Source organism: Pezoporus wallicus, unplaced genomic scaffold (assembly GCF_028554395.1).
Source record: "Pezoporus wallicus isolate ANWC-B61680 ecotype Strahan unplaced genomic scaffold, APGP_CSIRO_Pwel_v1 contig_5418, whole genome shotgun sequence".
In the NCBI taxonomy this organism is placed as follows: Eukaryota; Metazoa; Chordata; class Aves; order Psittaciformes; family Psittacidae; genus Pezoporus; species Pezoporus wallicus.
In genome coordinates, this window is record NW_026640709.1 from 3119436 (window position 1) to 3145007 (window position 25572).

At 36.4% G+C, this 25572-nt stretch overlaps 2 protein-coding genes across 8 annotated transcripts in view; one reads left to right on the top strand and one right to left on the bottom strand.

Annotated features, from left to right (window-relative positions):
- The window catches only part of AVEN (apoptosis and caspase activation inhibitor), a 97311-nt gene extending 74404 nt beyond the window's left edge, over positions 1–22907 (top strand). Inside the window, exons 3-6 of the mRNA XM_057420116.1 lie at positions 15441–15511; positions 18612–18707; positions 21261–21618; positions 22731–22907. Of these exons, the coding sequence (XP_057276099.1) occupies positions 15441–15511; positions 18612–18707; positions 21261–21618; positions 22731–22849 (644 nt within the window). The 3' untranslated portion in view covers positions 22850–22907. The remainder of the gene's footprint in view (positions 1–15440; positions 15512–18611; positions 18708–21260; positions 21619–22730) is intronic.
- A 356-nt stretch (positions 22908–23263) lies between these two features.
- The window catches only part of RYR3 (ryanodine receptor 3), a 225034-nt gene continuing 222725 nt past the window's right edge, over positions 23264–25572 (bottom strand). For all 7 annotated transcript variants that reach the window (XM_057420110.1, XM_057420109.1, XM_057420108.1 and 4 more), the window contains 2 exons: positions 25005–25056; positions 23264–24211 (listed from right to left, as the gene is read on the bottom strand). In XM_057420110.1, coding sequence (XP_057276093.1) covers positions 24116–24211; positions 25005–25056 — 148 coding nt within the window. In that variant the 3' untranslated portion in view covers positions 23264–24115. The remainder of the gene's footprint in view (positions 24212–25004; positions 25057–25572) is intronic.

Genomic DNA, 25572 nt, shown 5'->3' on the forward strand with positions numbered 1-25572 from the left:
ATTAGAGCACAATTTTGGTTTTGGATCGTCAAGTTTTCCATTAAGACTAGTTAGTGTCATCTTTCATCATTAGTCTATTTATAAGTTTAAGGATACTTTTTTTTTTTTAATATCTGCTAAAAAGTGTAGTAGGTTACAGCAGAAAAGCGGTACCAATAAGTACACATTACCAAATAGGGTAATTTGGTATTGATCTTAGATTTCTGTACAAGATATTTTAAAATGAGAATGTAATAGTAAAGCTTTTTTTTTTCAGGATTTAAAAGAAATTGTGTTTGCATTTTGTCTTAGATAATTTTCAAAAATCTTATAAGAAAGAACTAGAATATTATGTGATGTTTTCCATACATAAACCCCCCTTTTATAGCTGCTTAGAGGGTCAGACCTTAGGAGCTAAGAACTAGTGGCCCACAGGGAGAAGAAGTCAAGTGTTATCATATGGTTAGTTATCATATTCTCAGACCATGAAGTTCAGATTTTTGTTCTGAAAATTAACTTCTCTTTGCCTGTTACTTCTGTGACAACAGCATGTGACCTAAATTCTCTGATCCCTCTTTCATTTTTCCTGTTCCTCTCTGAGGACATGGTACCCTGAGATCAAACCTCCTATTTTACCAGATACACTAATTCTTTATGTTATGGCTAGAATTTAGATGAAAGTTACAGCTTACACTTAGATGTCAGATGCTTCAAAAATAGAAATACATGCTATTAAAACTTTTGATTCCACCAGGGTCTATTTAACAACCAGAAATATTTTTTCACTAAAACAGAGCCACCACTATCTTTCTTCAGTATAACAGAAGCCACTAATATTGCATTCACCAACTAATAGAATGAAAAATGCATTGAGAATATTTACACAGCCCATTGTTCTTTCTATTTTTGGGAGACTATAACATCTGTGTATGTAGCAGTCTTATTCAGGTGCTGGTGGAATAAAACATTAGCTACTCTTATTAAAATCTTAAGCATTAGATTTGTAGGAAGCTATATAGAACAGTGGTATTTGTCACTCTCGCGTAACTCCAAAATTCAACAATACCAGTCCAGAGAAACAAATTTAAAATGTATCAGTATAAAATTAGCTGATGATCCTTTACTACAGGGACATTCATTATCAGATTTTTGGGACTATGTTCTATAAGTGTTTAAAACCTATGAAGAAACCCAGGAAGATGACAGCAGATCAGTTGACACATTGTTCACCCAAGTAGGCACACTTTATGACTGGATGTTTGATCTTGACTGTATCTGGTTTTCGTAATCCTCTACTCATAAGAAAAGTGTCTCTATTAAGTTTTCATATCACAGAGAACACTGATGAAGACCGAGGAGGTAAACGATCCACAAAATGCACATGCTGTTTCCAGCTGTCCTTTTTCTACTCTTAGGAATGTGTCTCATTGAAAAGCTATTCAAAGAGACAGTAAGCCCTTATCGCTGGAGGAATGGGATTTGTATCTTGTTATCTCAGACAAGGAGACTTTATTACTTCCTGCTTCCAAAGAAGAAAGGAGGTGAATTCTGCTGAGGGAATTGAATGATTTCAGCTGCTGTGTTGTATTCACATAGGGATTTATTTCCATTACCAGATTAAAAGTAATAGCAAAGGTACCTACCACCCAACGTAAAGCTTCTGAGATCCTCACTTGGAATATATTATATCCCTGTATTACGCACCTGTAAAGGCTGCTGCTTTGACCTTTCAGTTGTAGTAGGAGCATTTAGGAAATCACTGCAGTGGTAATGGCCAATGTGTGCTGCCAGGCTGTGCAGCTGCTCATATATGAAGATAGCCTGACTTATGAAAGACATTTCCTGTGAACAAATTCAAAGACGCAGCCATTGGTCTGGTGCAAGAATAGAAAAGGTATCAAAGGAAGCCTGTAAACAATATGTAGCTCAAGAAGAGGGCTTCTCTTTTTGAGTAGCCTCCTGTGAAGTTTACCACTGAAAAAGTATGCAACAGACCTTTTTGCTGTGTCTGCCCTGTAAAATTTATGGTCACGGTTCTGGGCTCACAGAAGTGTGAATAAATGCACTGTTAATGGATGCCAGTCTGCCCTGTGAAATCAAGTTTGCAGTTTCCAGTATGAACTTGTTCACCTTTTAGGTCATGTGATCTCTTACAGACATGTAGCACCTCATGAAATAGCTTTTTTCGTTATTTATTTATGACATGGAAGAAGCTAAATGAATCTACAGTCCAGATAAGTGCATTGTAGAGAAACTGTGTAGAGGGGTTTGGGGTGTTTTTTGTTTGTTTTAGTTTTTGTTTGTTTGTTCGTTTGTTTTGTTGATGGTGGTGTAGTTTGGTTGGGTTTTTTTGAGGGAGCAAAACTTTCTGGAATTTTGGAAGATAGGCTTAGAATGAATTCATGTTTTTACAATGGAATCAGCTGATGCTTTTCTGCCTTGAGCTATTACTGTCAAGTAACCCAGAATAACTAATAATTCCAACTAGGCCCATCAATCTTGTCTTTCCTAATTATTTGAAATATGTATAATCTATATGCTTGAATCTCAGGACACACCTGATGACAAAAGCTGGTAGAAGTAAATCAATTTACTATACCAAATAAAATCTTAATGACTATCTGAATTGGAAAGATTTTATTAAAATTTTTAAACTGATCTCTCTAATTGTACACAGAAGTCATACAAGAAGACATGTTTTCAAATGAAAAGATTTAAATAATAATGTAATCAGCATCACATTTCTCTTTGTACTTAACAGTGTCAAATACACTGTATTATGCTTTCTTCATGTAGTCGGTGAACCTCTTCTACAGTTTGTCTTCATCTAGCATGTGTGTATAGTAGTCTCCAGGTAACAGTCTCTTAAAATGTTCATGTTCACTTACAGCAGCACTGTACAGAATATATAACTTTTCTCATTATACCGAAGTGATAGAAGTCATGAATCTCTTTTCTAATGACATCTCATTCATCTGGTAGTCGTGTTCACTTACACACATTTTCATGAAGGGTGTTTTCCCTGTAGCCGGGTGGGGGAAAATCTTTGTCAACCTCAGTGAACTCATCTACTGAAAGAAATTGGTGTTTATGGAATTATTGAGCTATAACTTAGTTTTTTCCATTCTGTTATGATTACAAAGAGGTTTGCCATTTTTATTCAGAACAAAAATTTTAGAGTGAGTTTGGGTTGGAAGGGACCTTAAAGATCATTTAGTTCCAGCTACCATGCCTTGAACACTTCCAGGGATGGGACATCCAGAATTTCTCTGGGCAACCTGTTCCAGTGCTTCATGACCTTCACAGTAAAGGATTTCTTCCTAATAGCTAATCCAACCCCTCTTTCAGGTTAAAGCCATTATCCCTTCTCCTCCCTCACACCCGTGTATAAAGGCCCTCTCCAGCTTTTTTGTAGCCTCCCTGGAAGGCTGCTCTAAGGTCTCCCTGTAGCTCTCTCCAGGCTTAACAGCCCAAGTCTCTCAGCCTGTCTTCATAGGAGAGGTGCTCCAGCCCTCAGATAATCTTCGTGGCCCTCCTCTGTATTTTATCCAACAGGTCTACATCTGTCTTATTTTGGGTGCCCCCGAGCTGGATGCAGTACTCCAGGCAGGGGTCTCATGAGAGTAGAGTCAGAGGGGCAGAATCACCTCCCTCAGCCTTCTGGATGTGCTCCTTTTGATGGAGCTCAGCATACAGTCAGCTTTCTGGGCTGCAGGCACACATTGCCAAATAATGTTGAGCTTCCCATCAACCAACACTCCCTAGGCCTTCTCCTCAGGACTCTGCTTAAACTGTTCTTTGCCACGCCTGTATTTGTGCTTGGGATTGTTCTGACCCAGGTGCAGGACCTTGTACTTGGCCTTGTTGAACTTATGAGGTTTGTGCTTGCCCACCTCTTAAGCCTGTTTAGGTCCCTCTAGATGGCATCCCTTCGATATGGCATGTCAACTGCACCATACAGCTTTGTGTCATTGGCAGATTTGCTGAGGGTGCACTTGATCCCCCTATCCATGTCACCAACCAAGATGTTAAACAGTGCTAATACCAACCTCTGAGGAATGCCACTTGTCACTGGTTTCTATTTGAATGTTGAGCTGTTGACTGCAACTATTTAAGTGCAACCAGCCAGTTCCTTATCCACTGAGTGCTCCATCCATCAAATCCATGCCTCTCCAGTTTAGAGACAAGGATATTGTGCAGGAGTTCCTTGATTGTTGTTTTGTTAGGGGGTGTTACAAGCAGCCATACCTCCAGCAGCTCCTGGGGATTCCTTCTGCTCACCCCAGAGACACTAGGTGTGTCCGTAGCTCAGGCCGATGGATGTGGCTGCTGCTTTCCCATTTGCAGGTTCAACCAATAGTGAGGGTAAGTCTAGATTTACACAGTAGGCTGATGACTTCCAACTCTTTTTTATTACCCAGCTTGGAAAGTCTTACAGTGAAATGCAGATGTGATAAACAGAAAGATTGCTCATTAATTCAGTTGGTGTCATTTCCCAAAATTTCCTGGTGTGCATTTTGACAGTCATAGAAAGAAAGCTTGTTTCTAAGATTATCAATTGCCAAACTGTTTCTTATTTTTCTGAACTTAATAAATTCAGTTGAGGCTGCAAATGTTTTCTGTAAGTGTATTTTGAATGTGAGTCATTTTCAGCTGTTGTGTCTTAATCTTTGTAGAACCAGAGATGTGCATTGCTTTTCAGTGTTTAAGGGTGTTTATGCTAACATTTATTTACCATTAAAAAAAAAAAAAAATCTAATCTTGGATGTTGTGCTTCTGTACAAGGTAATACAGAAGAGATAAGAGCACAGAAATCTGTTCTTTTTTTGCTATAGTACAATAAGATGACAACCCATTGACCCTTATTTCCTCCCAGTTTTAATCTAGGAATCCTTTGAGAGATTTCCCCACCATGAGCTTTGGGGTTACAGGGATAGTTAAGTTTCAGTTTGAAATTTGTATTTGACTAGAAATATGTGAGCTTCCCAAATTTCCCTTGGTTTTCATTTTCCCTCCAGTGGTTGCCAGTTCCTAGTTCTAAGTCATCCATCACAACTGACCTCATAGTATGTTTAGCTTCTGCAGTGACTCGTTTGATGTAGGTAACGAAGCTGCAGCTGACAGGTTAGTGCAGTTCATCTCTCAACCCATATATGAATAAAGTGCAAGTGAACTTTGACTGTTCAAGTGTATTTTTAATTTGGCTTTCAGAGAACCCTAGATGCCCCTGAAATTTCATTTTGTTTTCTTAAGTTTAAAACTTATCTTTCATATATATAATTGATGTATGATTCTAACCTTTGTCACTTTTGGTTAATGAATTGAACTTCTGCTGTATTCTGAGTATTTCCTAGTCAATGTGAGAAAGAACTCTCTCCTGGGAAGGCTCAGAATATTAAGCTATCAGTAGAATCATGGGTTGCCTTCTTGTCATCCTAAAACTTTTGGTAGATTCTGATTATTTTCTAAGTCTCTGAAGCTTAAAACCAAAATGAATGTTAATTTTACAAATACAAATACTAATTAAAAAAAATAAAAAGATAAAGCACTGACCAAAACTAGAAGAACTGTTGAAAACCCCCCTGAATGTGTGTTTAGAGGTCATCCATTTTTCATCTACAGAGCAGCATCTTGGTGAATGCTTTTTTTTCTCTTATGCTATGAAGACTATTATTTTTCCTTTTCACGTATATATGGCTAAGATTTATAACTGTTAACTCGAGAATCTTTTACTTGTTGTAAGCATGTTTTCACTGTATGCTGGTTTGGTGGGAAAGATGTGTTGTGAAACCCATCCCTGTGTGATTGCCGGACAGTGGTTATAGAAGGGGACTTGGTTATTTTATGAAAGAAAGAAATGATAATCTGACAACTTGCTACAAATCTCAGTGTCTCTGATGCTGCTTTTAAAATAAACTTTCATTAGATAAGAATCAGACAGTTTGAGCTGCTCAGAAAAATTCTGCCTGAATAAATAAATAAATAATTCAATCATTGATCAGCACCTGCATATTATGTTCTAAGTAGGCTAGAGGGACTTAAAGTATTATAATCATGGCCAGAAATTTGAAAGAATTGTTCAAACAAGGTAAAAAGCTAAAATAAACCTAATAAGCAGAGGTGTAGGACAAGCAGGGTGATGAATGAATGAATAGGCAGGGAAGGCTTTAGCACAACGTTAAAATGCACCATGAAGTAATGTCTCTCTGGAGCAAAATTGTGTGAGCCTTTCTTTTTTGTTTTTTTGACTATAGAGAGCAAGATTATAGAAAATCTACAAGTAAACAACACGAAGTAAATTCGTCTAGTGAATAGCCATGATACAGATTTTTCATTTTAGCCTTTTTTACCAGACAGTGTCACTGTCTTCAATATCTAAAACCTGAACTTTGATATTGCTATTATGCTACTTAATAGTATGCCAATATTGTGATAGAAAATAAATTATTGAAATCAATATTTAAAAATGAACACTAGAGTGCACATTCCACTTCTGTTCTGTTTGAATTCAGAAGGTAATCAAATAAAGATCAATACTTTTGCACTATTCAGACCTGGAAAACACTTGTGTATCAGTGGTAAATACATAGTCCAGATGGTGTTTGTCTCCAGAAAACTGTAATTCTTCATTTTCTATCATCTCTTTATAGAATTTAGTTTGTGGAAGAGCAGTAATTCTTGTTACTACCATGCAAGAAGAACTTGTGCTAATAATGCTGCAGGATGTGTTTCTAAGAGATATTGTAAGCTATAGAATGTGGAATGTTGTAGTGTGTTCAGCACAGAGGAGCAAGCATGGGGTCAACACAGGGGATACTAGTCTTTTCACTCGAGCTAACCTGAGCTTGATTTACTTACGATAAATTTGTTAGAAAAAACCTCAAGGTAACTGACACAAAAGATTAGCAGAAGCTTGTATGTGGCTACATTGCTTTTTCACATGACCCAAAGAAATGTAGATACCAAGTGGTTTTGTTCTCCTTTTATAATTTCTGTTAATACAAGGTTTGAAACTTTGCCTTGACCAGTTAAGCTGTAGCAATGGGAAAACTCTACTTTAGATAGTGTAACCTTTTAGGAAGCACGTTTCTTGAAAAATTATCATGTGGTTCCAGCTCATTGATTATTTTTCTTACAGATGTTAAGTTGAGCAAGAATGTAGTGGCTTTCTGTGCCTTTGGTGAAATGAATAGCCTTGCTTCTATTTTTGATCTGAAATGAATGCTTACCAATCTGTTGTTAACTTTTAAGCTGATGTTCAGACTCACTGTTAAGCCATTACACTACTATTTTTGGAGATTTATGAGTAACTTGCATATGCAAAGAAATACTTTTGCATGCTTATAAAATTAGAGCTTTACTAGATTTACTCTTTGCTAATTAGAATCCTTGTTATTTTATTAACATATCAGAAGATAATCCTGTCTTGTTTTCTGAAGATACTTCTTCTGTGTCATTAAATTAAAAGCAGCTTGTGTTACTGCTGTGACTTGTCAGATCTTCCAGAACCCTTCATAAATGCGAGAAAGCCAAGCCTTGTACTCACTGTATCAAACCACTTGAATATTTTTAGGCCTGCACCTTTATTTATAATTTATGAATACTTTTGAAAGATAGTCCCATGGACATGGCATACTGTACTGCTTGCATGAATAGTGAATTCTGCTTTAGGGAAGAATGGTATTAATTTGGATGTGATAATGTTAAAAATACAACAGGATAAAAAGAAAACCTTATTGATTACATAACTTCATTCTTTGCTATAAGTGTTCTATCAATACAGAATAAGGAATGAAAATGTAGCACTAAGAAAAAAATTAGGTGGGGTTTTTGGGCTATAAAATTCTAATAGTGCAAAGACTGTCAAATCATGTGTGTACCATCATCTAAAATTAAGACTGGCTTTAAATGCTTAAAATGGAAGCTTGAATAGACAACTGTCAAAACTATCGTAAACTGTCATGACTTGCCTGCTATGAAAATTGGAGGGAAGGGGGTGGGAGAAAGGGAAGTTTTCTTGTGTGTGTATGTGGCATGTAAGAGCTACAGATAGGCTTTTTTCTTTGTGTCAAGTTAGTGGCTATTATTGGAATACAGATAGCAAACTGCTTAAAACAAAGTATTTAAGTTTCTTTACATGCTCTAAAATAATGTTTTGTGTTTTGTTGTGTTTTTTTTTAAGTAGAATTTTTTTGGATGGGTGTATAATGGGGAGAATCACAAATTTCACCTCCTGCTATGTCATGCTGACGCTATGCAAAAGAAGTCTTTGGTCCTCAGTATTTATTCATTAAATTATGCAGCAATCTTTGATCTCTTTTTCAGTCTTTCTCTTGAATGGTGTTGTTCAAAAGACAGTGAGCTCAGTGGATTTTTATACTTTGTCTAATCTAGCAGACTGGTTGCAGTGACATTTAAAAAATCACCAAGTATGTTGTAAATTAGTGACCTGAAAAAAATGACACTGAGAAATGTCATGAAGCATCAGGAAAAAATATAAATATTTAAGGTAACTACCTTAAACTTAATGAAAGGTTTAAGCTTAACCGATGGGGAAATCAGTAACTTCACACTTAAATATCATTTTATTGTTTATTCAATAATAAAGAGAAAGGTGGAGATGACGGGATTGGTCACATCAGGTTAAATTTTAAATATCCTTTTTTGCTCAATTCTTTTTTTTTTTTAGTAGTTGGGATTTTTTTTGTAATGTTGTACAAGCTATAATTGTTAAATATTTAATAAAAAATATGTATGAAAAATAGTGATACATATAAGAAAATGTAGAAAAGTTAATTAGAAAGCAGAGAGAGTCTGATACTGTTTATACAGTTTCCCATATGTCAGTGTTGTCTGTCTGCTTATACACCCTGCAGATGTAAAATGTACATTGTCTTGAAGGAACACTCAGCTACAGGTTAAAAATAAATTTGTAGATCACCTGCTTTTCCTTCCCATTTTTCCTGCAGAAAGAAAACTAATTAAGAGAAAGGTAGAGTTCTACAATTATTTGTTGGGGTTTTTTTTAAAGTAGCTTTTTGCTGAAACTTAAGGTTTGAATTAAAACCCAATTTAATTAGACCCAATGTCCATCTGGAGATACCTCTTGTAAGGCACCTGAGCTTGTGATATGATACAGAACTTTCCCATCTGCTATTTTCCCAAACACTTTCTTAACCTGCACCAATTTATGTCCCTTTATGTTACTTCCTGAGCCAGATAGAAAATCTTTGTAGTTAACAATAGATATATCCCTCCTTGCATCTGTGGAAACTTATGACATCTGCACCTCCTGATAGCATGGAGTTCCACAACCAAGCTTCAACTTACAAATTTGCCACTTTTTGGTTGGTTTGAGTAACATTTATCCAAAAAGTTTTTTATATAAATTGCTGGCTTCATTTGCACTGTCCTTCTCAGTCTTCCTTTCACTGCTCCCAGTATTCTTGCGTTGTCATTTAGTTTTTTGAACGCCTTAAAGGCATTCCAATTACATCTACCTTATTTCTTAGTCACCTAGTGTTCATGCAGAAGCATGTGTACAGCTGTTTTTCTGAAACTTTTCAAATATCGTTTTATTTGTTGTTTTCCTGTTTTGACTCTTGTCAACCTCTGCTCTAGCTTTTAATAAGAAGAGGTGTTGGGTTTTTTGTTGTTTTGTTTTGGCTTTGCCTATTCTCTTCCCCTTTCTCCCCCCCAGACTATCGTGTTTGCAATTTGTTGGCTTTAGTCTCCTTTTCATTTGAAAAACTGGCATCCAACCTTGATTTCAAGAGGCTGCAGTTCCACTGTATGTTAAAGTAGTTCTGTTCTTCCTGAATAGACACCCTCTGTTCCCAAAGCAGCACTAGTTTCCAAAGATCCTTCCTTCTTACTCCTTTTTCTGTGACACGTTAAATTTTGAGGACCTCATTTAGCCTAGATCAGATGAGCCTGCTCTTAGGTCAAATTTACATATTATTTTTTTAAATTGTGACTTGTAGTACTGTGTAGTTGTGCCAGGGAATTAATTTGAATATTTTTCTTTCTGAATCTGGTTACAAATATGCTTTATATTTTGCAGTGAAGGCTACAGAAATCCTTGACACCAGTATGTTTGCAGAGAGCTCAAAAACTTCTGCTGGTAACAGTAGAAGAATGTTATGTAAAATATTTTCTTTGTGACATGTATTCTGCTTGTAGTTAGAATTTTTATTCTGAGCCATTGCATAAGCCTTCTGGAGTTTGTAACATGACTGTGCAACCTACTGGCAAGCGGCAGAACCAGGGAAAATATTGGGTTGTATTTGTGGTGAAAGCGTGTTGCTTGGAAATACTTGTCATGTTCTTAATAAAGGATGGACTTTGCGGTGACAGGCAATGCTACAGATCTTAATAGCTTCTGAAGAAATCTCACAAATGTTGAGTTCTTACAGGGTATTTATCTATAGTTTTTGTATTCTCACATTCTAAAAATTGCTATTACTCTATGCATAAGTAGCACATTACAGTCTTACTTACAGTAAATGATAATAGTTACAATGTGTACTCTAGTGGAGAAATTAAAAAGCAGAAGTAGAAAATCAGTGATGTTATTAGAACTTGCATGAACAGACTTTGGAAGCTGTGTGTCTTTGAGAAGTCTGTTTGCAATATTGTATGCTACCTTGTTGTGGGAAAACGATCATATCTGGATGATTATCTGTTTATGAGGTGTATAAAATTATTCATATAAAACTTTTGCAGAACATACGTTCATAGTGTTGGAAGAATATTATGAATTTGTATATATGTAAGTCTCCTTCTGTTGGAGAAAAATAGGAAAAACCATTAGGTGTCCTGTAAAAGGAAGTCTTCAGTAGTATTTATCCAAAGAGATTTTTATATAAAATGAGGATTAATTTTAGATAGACAATTTATGTATATATACATAAAAAATATAAATATATCTATAATATATATGAAAATCGCACTGTGTAGAAACACTGTGTAAGAAGAAATAAATCTTTTCATTCTGATGATGTTCCAAATTGCCTAGTCTGTGGTTCTTGCTCTTTGTGTGCTGTTTTTAAAATCTTCTAGTTAGAGCAGGCCACGGCGTGCATGCATGGATGGATGGATGGATGGATGAGAGTTCTTCCTCATGCTTTTTCTTCTAGCTTGAGAAAGATTCACTCATACCTAATTAATCCCAAAGACTGGTAAGTTTTAGGTTTCATGCTCCTAAGTTAGCTCAAAATTCATGACTTAGTAGTTGCCCACCTTTTCTTATATCTATAGATTTCGCTCGTCTCTTGGACTTTCAGCATGAAGTCTTGCACTATTAAAAGGGAAAGAATATACTGCTTATCTTCCTCTAATTTCTCAAGAGAAGTTGATCAGTCTTTTATGAACCCTTGATGTTGGATAAGATTTCAAGCTTCATTCATGCCTAAATTCTGCAATTCATTGTTTTTTTCCTGCAGAAAAGTGTTAGACTGGAGGATCTGGTTCTTTTTTTTTCACCTTAAAATAACATCTACTTTCTCCTGCATTATTGCAGCCCATGAAGAAGACTGGTGGAGAAGGCAGGTAGCTTATTTTGATATTATATCATTAGTGATGAATTGGGGATCAATATAGAGAAAAAAGGATCTCTTGCAAGTTAAACTTGCAAAGTTGCTTAAAATCAATTCTGAAGATGAACTTCCTTTGAGAGGATATTATCAATTTAGTAGCTCCGGAAGAACTTTGACTAGTGTGGTCGAGGGTGCTTTTTGAGATATTTTACATCTTGTTACTAATTTCCCAAATGTAGTTGTAGTTTTCTATTGTGGTTTATTTGGTTCAGCTGCATAATGTTGTCTTAAATTTGCTGCATTTTGTTTAGCTGACTAAACACATTTGAAGACAGAGGATTGAATTCCCAAAATATAATGAATGAGAGGTGAATAAAGGCTGGAAAACCCCAAATAAATTTATCAAAATCATTGGTACTTATTTAGGAGAATTTAAATTCTGATTGAAAAAAATGGTTTTGAGTCTTATATTTGCCCTTGCAGTGCTTCTTTACAATCACGGTAGTCTTAGAAGGATCCTGTTACATTGATCCTTCCCTCTAATTTGAAAAATTTCTGAATACGGAATATTTCTTGTCTGTCTCCAGTAATGTTTTATGTCTTCTGTTTTTGAGGAATTAGAGAGTTAATATGAACAAAATGATTCCACTGATATGTAAGTTTTTCTACTGAAATCAGTTTTTAAGAAAAACTTTCAACTCTTGGACTCATAATTTCACAGATTAGAAAATTTTATTAAATTACAGGTAGGATTTGTTTGATTCTGCTATTTAGTGACTATTTAAATGAAGAGATAATTCTGCTACTGAGACTATGAAATGTGTTCTGTTTAAATCAATTGAGCTTTAAAATAAATTGATGTGGTAGGAAAGCATGGTGGTTTAGATCTGCTGTTCCTTCATAATAAAGTTACATTTTACACAATAAACAGTATTAAGGCTTACTATGAATGTTACTGAAGACGATGTGTGAGGTTTACTTAAATGCATTATTTTTAGCTGCTCTGTATTTGAAGGCCAAGTGATATTTGTAAGTAACGAAAGCTATTCACTGTATTTTCTTATGTTGGGAAGAACTGTAGTCACTGCAAGATGTGATTAGTATTCATGGCATAAAAGGAAGTTATTTTCAGGGTAGAGGACTTCGTGAGAAGATAATTGGTTAGACCAACATTCTCATTAACCTAATTTGCATTAAATGTGCTTCTGTGAATTGTAGTTATTGCTTTTCCATTTGAAAGACATGCTTTGTTAATTTACTTAAAGAGCCCAGTTAAACTACATTTAAGTAATACCCTTTAATTCAGCAATACAATATCAAATTGAGGATCTGTTATTACCAACTTTTTGAGTGTGGAGATTCATAAACCAGTTCTTGATCCCAGTGGATTTTCCTGATGAAGTAGGTTTGTTTAGTTGCTTTAGATCTGGTCATTCTCAGATACTGAGAGCATTTGACTAATTCTTCAGTTAAATTTTACTTTTTTTTAGGAACAGAGGAAACTTTATTTCCCTTGTGACTCAGCATGAGAAAGAACTGAAGGAGTCTTGGGGATATCAGAAGAAAATCCTTATGCCTTTGTTCTGATAGTATGAAGACTTTGAGGATCACTTGGTTTAATTATTTTTCAATAAAGCTTCTTTATATATGTATCTAAATTGAGCCTTTAAAATATGAACTGTTAAAATAGAAATTAGTTTGCACATTTTCATACCCGTTTTAAAGTCATGAGACTGAAGAATGAATTTCTTTAATTTTCAGCATTAGTTATCACTTCTTAGCAGTATTCTAAATATTCTAAAACAGAGGGATTTATTTCTTCTTGTGCTGTGTGCAGTGAAGAGGGAGGCACTTTTGTCAGCAGTGAGTCAACTGTGAGTGCTCAAGTCTTTGCGTCTTCAGATAGATACATAAAGACAGGATGTTATTTTTCTGTACTGCTGAGCACACCTAGCTATCATGGAACATGGTGTTTGTGAATTATATGAACTAAATATTTGCAAAATTAGGTGTCTTCTTGTATATCTAATTGTTAATTTCAGTGAATAATTATTTGCACTTGTACTGTTTGATACTGGTTATTTTCAAAATAGTAAAATCTGTATGTATTGAATGTAAACCGAGGCCTCGCTGACCAGGCAGGGTTGTATGTCAACCCATTAATGTTGGCCAATGTTGGATAACCCTAATGAAGACAGGGAGATGCAGATTCAAGCTGGACATGGTAATGGTCATAAATATCTATATAAATACTCAACTGAGAACTTTTGCTGGAATGTTTTTTAAGATGACAGTGATGGACATGCCAGGTACTTAGTGTGTTTAGAATACAGGTACACTGCATACCTCATGAGCATACATAAAATGCAATAAATTGGAAAAGCACTTCAGATACAGAAAAAGCCATGGACAATAAATTTTACATGCCTGCTGGGGGATAGTTAGTTTCCCTTCTTTTATTGTTTGGCAAAGAAATATGAAAATCTCTATGCCTTTTCACTACTTATTCATTCTGTTTGCAAAACAGAAGCTGGCTGATGATTGCACTATTGAGTAACATTGTTGAAAGGCTGAATTCTGGTTAAGTTTTGGGACAGGAAAACAGTGGAAAAGAAGCCAGTTCTGGGGACAGCACATTACGTGTTCAGATTCCGTATGCAGGATTAAGGGCATGATTCAGGAATTGCTGAAGTTATGAATGGCAGTTCGATGTTGAGAGCCGAATGGAAGTTAGATGCTCAGTTGTTGCTAATGTCATTGAAAACTTCCTCTAGCACATTCATTCTCTGTTAGAACTTGGGAAAAAATGAGCTGTTTCTCAACTAACTGCTGGGCTAAATCCTACTGACTCATAGGTGAGCTGCAATTCTGGGGATAAAATTTCATCTCCTTCAAGCAATAATTCAACAAGGGATTTGTTTGTTGTTATTTTTGTTTTATTTTGTTTTTCCCATAGAACTCCTGAAACACCTGTTTGTTCTTAAACTGCATAGTCTGGGAAGGTGTATGTCCCATACTCGGCATCAGCACCATCTTTGCTTTCTGTTACTCTCAGTCTTTAGCCATTATCTCGCAACCCTAATCTTTCATGTTTCCTCTGTCACAGACCTTACTATCTTTTTTGAGTTCCTAGAATTTTTGCCCGTTCTTTATTCAGTGAGTAAATTTATAGGACTTTCGCAACCTGTCATGGAACTGCAATAGAAATATTACATCTAAACCAAAATAATAACCCAAGCTCCCCTATAGTAAAAGGAAGTTGTTACTGTCTTGGAGGAATGTGGTAAGAGGTTAGGAGATCCTGTAACTAAGATTATATGTGTATCTTAACTAGCCCTATCTAGGCTGTCTTTTAATTCGGTCCCTTGTGCACATGAGCTGGAGTTCAGGGTTCAGTGCCTATTTTTTGATGACATGCCTGAGTAGGGGCAAGTTCTAGGAAGAGAGAGTCTGGAGAATTTAGCTATCAGACAACAAGAAGTCTTTACTTGGTGTGTACAAACTGATTTTTATGACAATTTTTATCAATTTTAAAAGAGATCTGCATGTTGATAAGTGAAAATCTGTCTACAGCAGTTTTAAAGATGTTCTTAAAACATGGCATTTTGTGAATACTGTACATGTTCCTAGTATGTTGCCAGATTGGACTTTTCAATTAAAATCTTGCTTGTTGACATCTAGCATCTCCTCATTCAGTTTTGAACTTGTTGCACCTTTCAGTACTGTTTTGCAAACAAGAGTTGAAAAGATCTTTCTATGGAATTTTGGCTTAAAAAAGCTTAATATTGTGAATGCATGCAGCATGAAAATTATATGCCAATTTGTTGAAGACGAGACATTGAATTTACTTCTGCAGGGTTGGGAACTTTGGAGAGACCTTGTTATTAAAAAAAAATAAATGTGTGTTTTATTTATTTTCTGTAGGAGATTTCCTTTCACAGTTCCGATTTGCTGATGAGAAGGAATGGGATAGAGAAAGCATGTGCCATAAGCAGGTAACAGAATTATCATTCAAATGAGCTTGTATGGATAGGCGCCTGGCACAGAATACCTAGGCAGTTGTGCTTTCAGCAACCAATAGTTTAATACAGTAATAGCACTCTTTAATTTGTATATTTTTATTAATTTGTCCCTGATGCTGGAGGCTCTTGGGTCTTGTCCTTATTTATTTATTTCCTATTGAAGACTAATCAAAGCAGCAGGCAAGGTTTTTGAGTAACATTGGAGGAAAAGAAGCAAATCCATACAGTGAAAGGAGAATAAGGAACTCACTTTGCTTTACTGATGTATCAAGTCAGCCTGCCTTTTTCAGTGGTATTAAAGAGAAAATGGTTTAGAAAAATAACCTATGAATATAGTCATATTTGATTATGAAGCTTCTTCTAGTTCTTTCAAATTAACAGTTTATATCCTCTGGTTGCAACTTAATCTCCAAAATTACTATGGGTCCAACTAGATTTTAGATTATTTGGATGCAGATCATTTATGCTGGAATAAAAAGGGACAAAGCAAGAGAGTCAGCTGTTTTCTATATAAGGATACTGGGATGTGTCTTAATTTCTTCAGCTGCCTTCCTCATGTAAGTCACCTAAATTATTGCAAGATAAATGCTTTTATCTTCCAAGCTTTTCTTAAAATTGCTGCAAAACTGTGCTTGAGTGTTTGCTATTTATTTCCTAAAATATTAACACTAGTTATTGCCTGGGAAGTGATATTTAAAGGTACATTAAAGTCACAAAGTCAAATTAAAATTAGGAAATAAATCCAAGTGCAGTTTTTTAAACCATCATATGTTTGTTCAGCGGGATGCAGTCTTTCAGTGACTGTGTTGTTTTTTTTTTCTTCACAGTTCTTCCTGCTCCTCATATGCAGGATGTCAGTGTCCAGAATATTAATTTCTTCATAATCTCCTCATAGGCTTTGCATTAGAGCATTTAGGTGATTTGAACTCAAATTAATTTCTGAATGGCTAACACCATTGTGAGCAGAGTGAAGTTGCACATTGCCCATGGTTTTCACAATGTTCTTCTGCCTGCCACTAATGAGACTGGCTCATTGTGAAGTGTGCTGTGGTGGGCACATTCTTCTGCCTCTGTCCCTACCAGATTGGTGTTACTCATCCTGCCTCATCCAAATTAATTGTTTCAAACTGTTTCATGTCTTTCACTGTTCTTGCACCGGTTTGAAATAGTTTACTGCACTAGTCACAATTACCCTCTCTTTGATTTCTTATGTTACATCAGAATCCTGGCACAAATGATTTCGTAACACTGTTTTTTCACGTTGTCTCTCGTCATCAGCCTATTACCCCTTTTTGTTTCTGCCCTATCTTTCTTTTTCATGAAAACTGTATCAGGTAATAGTAATTTGTATTTTTCAGTAGAAAATGAGTTAACAGCAACAAAATATGCCTCTGCTTATTTTCTTGAACAAGTAATTACATGTGCCATGAAGCATGTATAATTTGTTAAATGCTGCTTTGATCCCTTTGAGGTTTATTTCTTATTTGTTTGTTTTGTTTTTATTGAAGCACCACTTCTAGTGAATTGGATATTGAATTCCTTCTTCCATTATGTTATTTCTCAGAATTCCTCTTTACCTTCATCCTCAGCCTTTCCTCCTCTTCCCCATCTTCGTTTCCACCTTCACTCGCAATGTTCATTCACATATATCTTTTGGCAAGTATACTTAGCTCTTCCCGAATGGACTTAAATGTTATTCAGTGATACTTGACTATTTACACTTTTTTTTTATGTAACTGGATTCATACAGTATCCTTGTGCTTTGCAAATATGTAGAAACCATATTTGATCTTCAGTATCTGTCAAAAGAACTGGTGAATTGCTTGTTAAAAGAGTTTTTGAGGTTACTTGTACTAGTGAATCATCTTTGATGGTGCTCACATATCCACTGTAAAATAAAGTTGTTAGTAAAGAAGAAAAATTCTAACCATCAGATAGTTAATTTGTTTGGACCTTTTACACCATTACTGGATACCAGAATCAGAATTTGCATACAAGAACCAACTGCATTGTGTCATTTTTTAGCTTTGTAAATATGCTATGAGAACATACTGTGTCTTTGATGCTCATTCTTGCTGTGCGTACAGGTGTCAGAAGCCATCCTGTTGATTGGCTTTGGGAAGGAGCAGTGTGAATTCCTTTGACAAATCTCTCGGGATATGGCACAAAACACTCTCTACTAATTTATGAGCATTTGGAAGTCTGAATGTCTCTGTTAGTCTATACCACATTGAGTGGGACAGTTTTTTGTCTCTTTAGATTTGGTAGCAGCTTCTCTGCTTCCATGAAAATGAGAGTATGGACTGAACTTGAGCATTTTGTTTTCAGATTTTAAAACATGTAATGGATATCAAATTATCTTTTTCATTAATGGTTAACATGCTCAGAATCTTCTGCCGTATGTGAGCTTGAAATCTGTTTAAGTTTACCAAAGTCCAAGGTGTCCTTTAAAAGCCTCAAATGTTGCTGGTCCATTTTCTGTAAATTTGTTTTTAATACTTTACAGCCAAAAAAGAAAAGGGCCAAGAGACCAAGTAACTTCAATACCTGTTATGTTAGTAAGTAGCTTTTCCACCTTTTACAAAACTAGGCAGCATTAGAGTATCTGTCTTGAATACTATTTTAGAAGTGTATGTAGCTATAGTTGGTTGCTTTTTCAAGCGTTGAAACATTTTAAAAAATGGGGAAGTACAAAAAGGGCCATTTTGTTTAGGCAGTAAAACCAGTAGAGCTACTTACAAGCAACATGGTTCGATTGCTTAGAAAATAGTAGCGACTCATTAAAGAATGGCAATTCCCATTGTATAGCAAGCTTCACAGATTAAAAGATGTTTCAGCTGGTAATGTCTCCTACATCATTGTCAACTTGCAGAACTATTTCCTGCTTTGGATTTTGAAGGCATTGCCCAAGGAGCATTCCATATACACCTTTAAGTGATTATTTTCATTTTAGCTGTTATGGTAATTTAGCCAAACTAAATTAGTACATGTGTCATTTAAAACTATGATTTAAGTCATTATTATTTCATTTTTATTTCAATACAGCCATACTATGTGTTTAATTATATTTCAGTTATCGGCACTTTCTGTTGACTGCCAGTCTTTGGCCCAGGCCCTTCAGGAATTACCTCTACATCTGAGGTTGAATGTAGATGCTGAACTTGTGCAGGTAATACTGTGAATTTTCACAAGAAAATGCAAATATTTTAAGTGAAACAATCTGTGCAAGAATGATTACTTTGAACTTGGTCTTCAAACGTAAGTACAATGCGTTTTATAAGTAAGTACATTTATTGAGACTGGCATGTCACATGGCAGGTAATGCAGGCTGCTGTTCTATCAGCACTTATGCTTTGTGTAAACAAAATGAAAGAATGTAACTCCCATGGGTTGAGATAAGAACAGTCCACAGAATCACAGAATCCTAAGGGTTGGAAGGGACCTCAAAAGATCATCTAGTCCAACCCCACTGCAAGAGCAGGGTAACCTAGAGTACATCACACAGGAACTTGTCCAGGCGGGCCTTGAATATCTCCAATGTAGGAGACTCCACAACCCCCCGGGCAACCTGTTCCAGTGCTCTGTCACTCTCACAGTAAAGAAATTTTTCCTGATGTTCACATGGAACCTCCTATGCTCCAGTTTACACCCATTGCCCCTTGTCCTATCACTGGACATCACTGAAAAACACCTAGCTCCATCATCCTGACACTCACCCTTTACATATTTGTAAACATTGATGAGGTCACCCCTCAGTCTCCTCTTCTCCAAGCTAAAGAGTCCCAGCTCCCTCAGCCTCTCCTCATAAGGGAGACGTTCCACTCCCTTAATCATCTTTGTAGCTCTGCACTGGACTCTTTCAAGCAATTCCCTGTCCTTCTTGAACTGTGGGGCCCAGAACTGGACACAATATTCCAGATGCGGCCTCACCAAGGCAGAGTAGAGGGGAGGAGAACCTCTCTTGACCTACTACCCACACCCTTTCTAATGCACCCTAGGATGCCATTGGCCTTCTTGGCCACAAGGGCACATTGCTGGCTCATGGTCATCCTCCTACCCACCAGGATCCCCAGGTCCCTTTTCCCTTCACTACTGTCCAGCAGGTCAACCCCCAACCTGTACTGATACATGGGGTTGTTCTTCCCCAGATGCAAGACTCTACACTTGCCCTTGTTGAATTTCATCAAGTTCCTCTCCGCCCAACTCTCCAGCCTGTCCAGGTCTCACTGAATGGCAGCACAGCCCTCTGGTGTGTCAGCCACTCCTCCCAGTTTAGTATCATCAGCAAACTTGCTGAGGGTACATTCAGTTCCCTCATCCAGGTCGTTAATGAAAATACTAAACAGCACTGGTCCCAGCACCGACCCCTGAGGGACTCCACTAGTCACAGTAACTAAGTTATAACACAAACCACTGCTGCTGCAACCAATAATAATAATAAGGGAAATAACAAGGGAAGAGAATACAAGTGCTCACCACCCGCCAACCAATACCCAGCCCGACCGAGCAGTGATCTAGCCCTTCCAGGTAACTGCCGCAGTTTATATACTGGGCATGACGTGCTGTGGTATGAAATACCTCTTTGGCTAGTTTGGGTCAGGTGTCCTGTCTCTGCTTCCTCCCAGCTTCCCCTCCTCCCTGGCAGAGCATGAAACTCAGAAAAGTCCTTGGTCAGAGTAAACATTACTGAGCAGCAACTAAAAACGTCGGTGTTATCAGCGTTGTTCCCAGGCTGAAAGTCAAAAACACAGCACTGCGCCAGCTATTGAGAAGGAGAAAAATGACTGCTACTGCTGAACCCAGGACAGAGAACCAGTGAGACTTCAATATTAAACCAAAATTCCTATTAAAAATAAAAATAAAAATCCATCTGCTCAAGCAAGGTGACCCTTACAGAATAAATTTTGCTTCTGTTTGTAGTTACATGAAATGCTTCTGTGACTGACACAACAGTGCTTTTTCTTAAGGGAGCTCAAACAAATCTGCAGATGTGATGTCTAAGGGAATCAAATGCTACTTTCAAACAAATAAATGCTACTTTCAAATACAGTTTTCTTCTTAAGAGTTCTAGTCATTGTTTTTGACTTTTGTCAGCGTTATAAAGTGTGTGTTATGACATTTATCTTTTGTCTTGGCATTGTGACTGGTGAAGTGGTCATCAGATACGGCGCAGTGTTATTAATGCCAGGACATTCTGATAAAAGCAGAATCTGTGTTCCATGGTTAAAAAATGACTTGCCACTTCTTGTTTCACTATGTGATAATGTTTTGTAATTTGGTTTCATTTTTAAAAATATGCAGCTATAACTTGTGACTTTTGCTAAATGATTTTCAGCAACCTGTAGTATGGTTTGCTTTCAAGACTGGAATTTTGGAGGGAAGGCCTAACACGGGATAATATTTCTAGCCAAATTCTGAGTATCAATAGGATTTCAGGAGAGAAGAATTAAAGAGTAACTCTCCAGGAAGTATTTATTTGTGACACTATAGAAGTTGCTAATTTAGCATACAATCTCATATTCTGATATAAGTGATAAAAAGAGTTTGTACTTGCTTTGGTGAAAGTATCATCATGTAATTTTACTTCTGAATTCAATTCTGCTGAAATCCATTGTGCCTTTGTAAGGGGTCAGATGGAGGAAAAACAAACTACATTTCAAAGTAGAATAGTAAAAAGGGAGTTAATCATCAGGAAGACTCAAGTACTTTCTTGTACTCTTAGGCATCAACACCTGAAGAGCTCCCACAGATGAAATCTAAAATTATCAAAGATGGCAAAAAGAGAGAGCTTCTGTTCCGACAGGCTCCAGCTCAAAGTGAAACAGTGTTGGTGTCCCACGCGACTGGCAATTCTGATGCTCCTTCAGAGCCTGGAAGTAAAAATAGTCCTAGAACAACTGTAGAACCCTTTCAGAGGGTTCATCCACTATCAAAGCAAGAGACTGACCATTTGGATGAAGAACTTGATCTTCTCCTGAATCTAGATGCCCCCACTGATAAAGAAAACAGACCTGTGTCAGAAGCATTATCCTACAACATATCAACTGAGAAAAATTTGAAAAATGATTGTAAGGAAAATGGTAAGATCTCTTTTCTCCTCAGCATGCCCTTATTTAATTTACATTGCTCTCTGTTTTGGTGATGTTTTGAATTTGTGATTGGCCAGTGAAAGTACTGCTGTCATCATCTCTGTCATACTGCATTTACCTGAGGATATGTTCTGACACATTTGTTTCTTTTGAATTTTATCTCTCCACTAAAGTTCCTTCTGCAGAGCAGCACTGGTCTTGTGAATCAGCAAAATTTAAAATTAAAAAAAAACAAAAATAAAGCACTACTAGAGAATTTTAGAGTGGATGGTAAAGCTTTCATGTAACATTATTGGCCCTTAGTTCACTGTGCTGATAGCATACAGAAGAATTGACAGCTATTTCTGATGGCTTGTTATAAATGCTCTTTTCAAACTGTACTAGCATCAATTTTATAAAATTGTTTAGCATGGAAACAAAACATATGCAAAATTACAATTTCAGAAAAATCAGCAACCCCTTTCTTTTGTTTGCATTGTTGGAAGCTACACTGCTGTTTGTTTTGATGGAGGTGGCTTACTACTCATCCCCAGTCCACCATGCTTTAAGAGAATCTTTAGCATCTTTGATTTTTTTGTGTGTGATAGTCTTGCTATCTTAATAAGCCCAAGATGGCTGAACATGTAGGATATATAGCAAACCTTGTTACTGAAGACAGTCTTGAAGTGCTCTTTTATTTCAGTGGTAGGTCATGCTTTTCACTCCAAAGCACAGCTTAAATCATTAAGAAAACAATGCCATCAGAATATGGAATCATACTGTAACGTGCTGTAATAATTGTGCAAGGCAATCTGCTGGTGTGGTCTCCTGCTCTTCTACATTAAAGTAACCTCTGCAGTGATGGGATTGCCAACAAATTGCAGTAGGGAGAACACTTATTGTCTGCTGCAAACCAGGCCCTGTCTGCCTTGAAGCCACATTGCTCTGCTTGAGCTTTTTAAGCTGTCTCATCTCTTTTACTGTTGCTACTGTTTATTGTGATTCTTAAGGAGAGATTTTGTTTAAATAGAGTCAGTTGTATATTAAAAAGTAAAATGATCTGGGATGAAGAGCTGGTATGGAATTGCTTCGAGATTTTAAAGTGTGTTCTTTTCACTTTTTAGACCCTTTAAAACTAGATATGCCTGAAGAGAAGAGTACAGCATCACAGCAACAGCAAAGTACATCTAAAACTGTTACTGAGGAAGAGCTTGAAGAGTGGCTGGACAGCATGATTTCTTGAAGCTCAGATTTTCTTCCGTGAATAACTGAATATAGCAAACATTAGGTAGAAAGTTGAATCTTCTTTAATCTCCCTGTTATTTCCTTTATATTTCACTTTATTTTTTTTTTCAGTCTGCCAAAGGTCCAGCTTTCTTTGCTGGTACCTTAAATTTTGTGCAACGAGAGTTAATCTAGATGTGATTAAAAATTGTCTAATATTCTTAGAAGGGTCTAAAATTTGTGATGAAATTAGGATTTGCTAAAGATACAGGTTACACTGTATCCAAGAGAAAGTTATTTCAGCTTGTACTTGCTCTATGTAGTCCTTAAAAATAAAACTATGAATGATGAATGAATACATGTGTTTTTAGTCATCATCCTCACTTCACATCTTCATACTGTAGGGAAATGCGAAAGACAATAGCAAACATAGTATTTGGTTCATAATACTTTATTGCAGTGGGCACTTTTTATTAGAAGGAAAAAAAATGCATAATTCTAGCAGCTTCTACTTGCAGGTGACCATTAATCATTGTTTTATTTTGGCCTAAGATTTAAATTGTATTCATTGTGATACAGTGTATGTCTTTTAACAGCAGCATTTAATAAGCTGTCATTGAAGGTAGTGTATAAACAAACTTTAAGTGCAGTTTCATACAGAAAGACAGAAAAGCAATACAGTTAATGGATCTGTTCACCTAGAACACTAACATAAATAAAAAGTTTGCATAGCTATGTCTACAGAGGTTTTAAGGCACTTAATGTTTCAAGGTTGACAAAGTGTTTGAAAATGTTTTCTTTTTAACTGCTTAAAGCTTTTCAAGCTGTATCTTAAAATACATTCACTAGCAAATAGTGGGGGGAATAAATGGACAGCAGTTAGTTAAAAGAAGTATTTTTTTCTGAGGCATGGCCTCTGGTGTTCAAGTTCTTAAATGTCAAATATGCAATTAAGACACCTTGTAGCCCTTTCAACTGCACTGCCAAAGCATTAGGTTAATGACGTGGTTAAAAAATTGCTATAATTTCAGATCATGTTTGAACTGGAAGGCTTAACCCAGCATAGCTTTCTCTCTTCCAGTGAAAATTCCAACAAAAGACCTGTTTCATATGTAGTAGGTACAAAAAGCCTATGAAATAGTATCACATTTTATGTATGTCTTGAAGTTTAAAGACATTTAAAGTAAATACAAGATGTGAAATTATGTCATGAATAGAAAAGAAGGGTTTTTTTTTTCTATCTTGGATCTTAATAGTTAATGAAGAAATAATTTGTTTTGTGGTATTAGCCAAGTTGATCCTCATACTGTTTCCGGAAGCAGTCCCCTGCTGGGAAAAAATCCCAACATCTTTCTTGGTACATCTTCCACACAAATGACTCCTGAAAAAGAGAGTATTTGTTTTAACAGACTTGCTGCAGTTAGTGCTGTTTGACAATAACAAGATACTATGCCTATGACCATGGAGTAGAACTGTGAAGACATCATTAAAACTCAAAACTTGTATATCAAGAATGTTTGTGAAAGTATTGTTCTGCACTTCTCTCGATTCAGTACTACTGAAATTTAAGCCCTATTAGAAAAATACTGCATACATGTAAGTTAATCAGTCTGTTATATCAGAGCAAACCTGCACACAATTTGTATAGATAGAATGTGGTTCAGTTTGCTTGGAAAACACTGAAGTGTACGGTTCATTTGTAGTGTTTGCATAACAGCTTCTCATTTGAGATGAGATAAATAAGAAAATAAATAGGATTTAATTATCTCTTATTTACACCTAGGGCCTAACAACATTGAATGCACATCCATGTACCTATCTATAGATTGATTTAGACTATAAATATAGCAACTACTTAATCTTTTGGGGATAAATTACAACTGGATATTTCAGGCTTTCATTTCAGAGATAAGATGACAGTAAGGTAACTAGTAGAGTTCTGACCCACTTTTGGGTCAGTGCTACCACAGTTCTGGGTAGAATAGCACAGGGCTGCAGCCTTCTCCTCTACCCTCTTTTTTTTTTTTTTTTTTAACCCTTCCTTTTATTTCACTTGCAGAAAACAATCAGGGAGGGTGGCATCATCCCCACTTCCTGGTGGTACATCAGTTCCACCTGGTGGTACTGAGCTACAAGGCTGCTACACGCTACAGGGTAATTTCTTTTCTACTCACCTGGCCAGTATGCTCAGTTTCATCCTTGTTAATGAGGTACATTAAAAAGAATCTGAAAGAAGCACATGAAGAAAGCAGGTATTAATGCAGAAAACATCTCTGCCTAACCTTTCCTAGCCTGGGGTATGTGAAGGAGATTATGCCTATCAGTGAAGTAATGATATTGCTTATGCTAAAGGAGAAAATTCTATCCTCTAGCACGTCTCCTGTAAAAGTGCTAAAGATTTAAGACATATAGAAGTGGAAAAATGAAGTTTAGCATTTTCTTCATCTTGGTGCTAGGAGCAATACCTGAATTAGGCATATGCCAACTCCTATACACATACGTTCCACCACTTCACTTTGGAAGAAGTTGGCTACTATGCAAGAAGTTTAGAAGTGTGGCAAATCCTCAGCTGCACCAAGATTTCCAAACACTGATGTCATGTAGCTCGTAAGCTCAACCTGGCCATGCAGCTCATAAGCTGAACTTGGCTATCTCAGATCCCTGTGCTTACTCAAATGTAGAAAGCTTCAATTAATTAGGAAGGATGCAGAGTACTAACAATGCTCTGTTTCTGTGTAACAA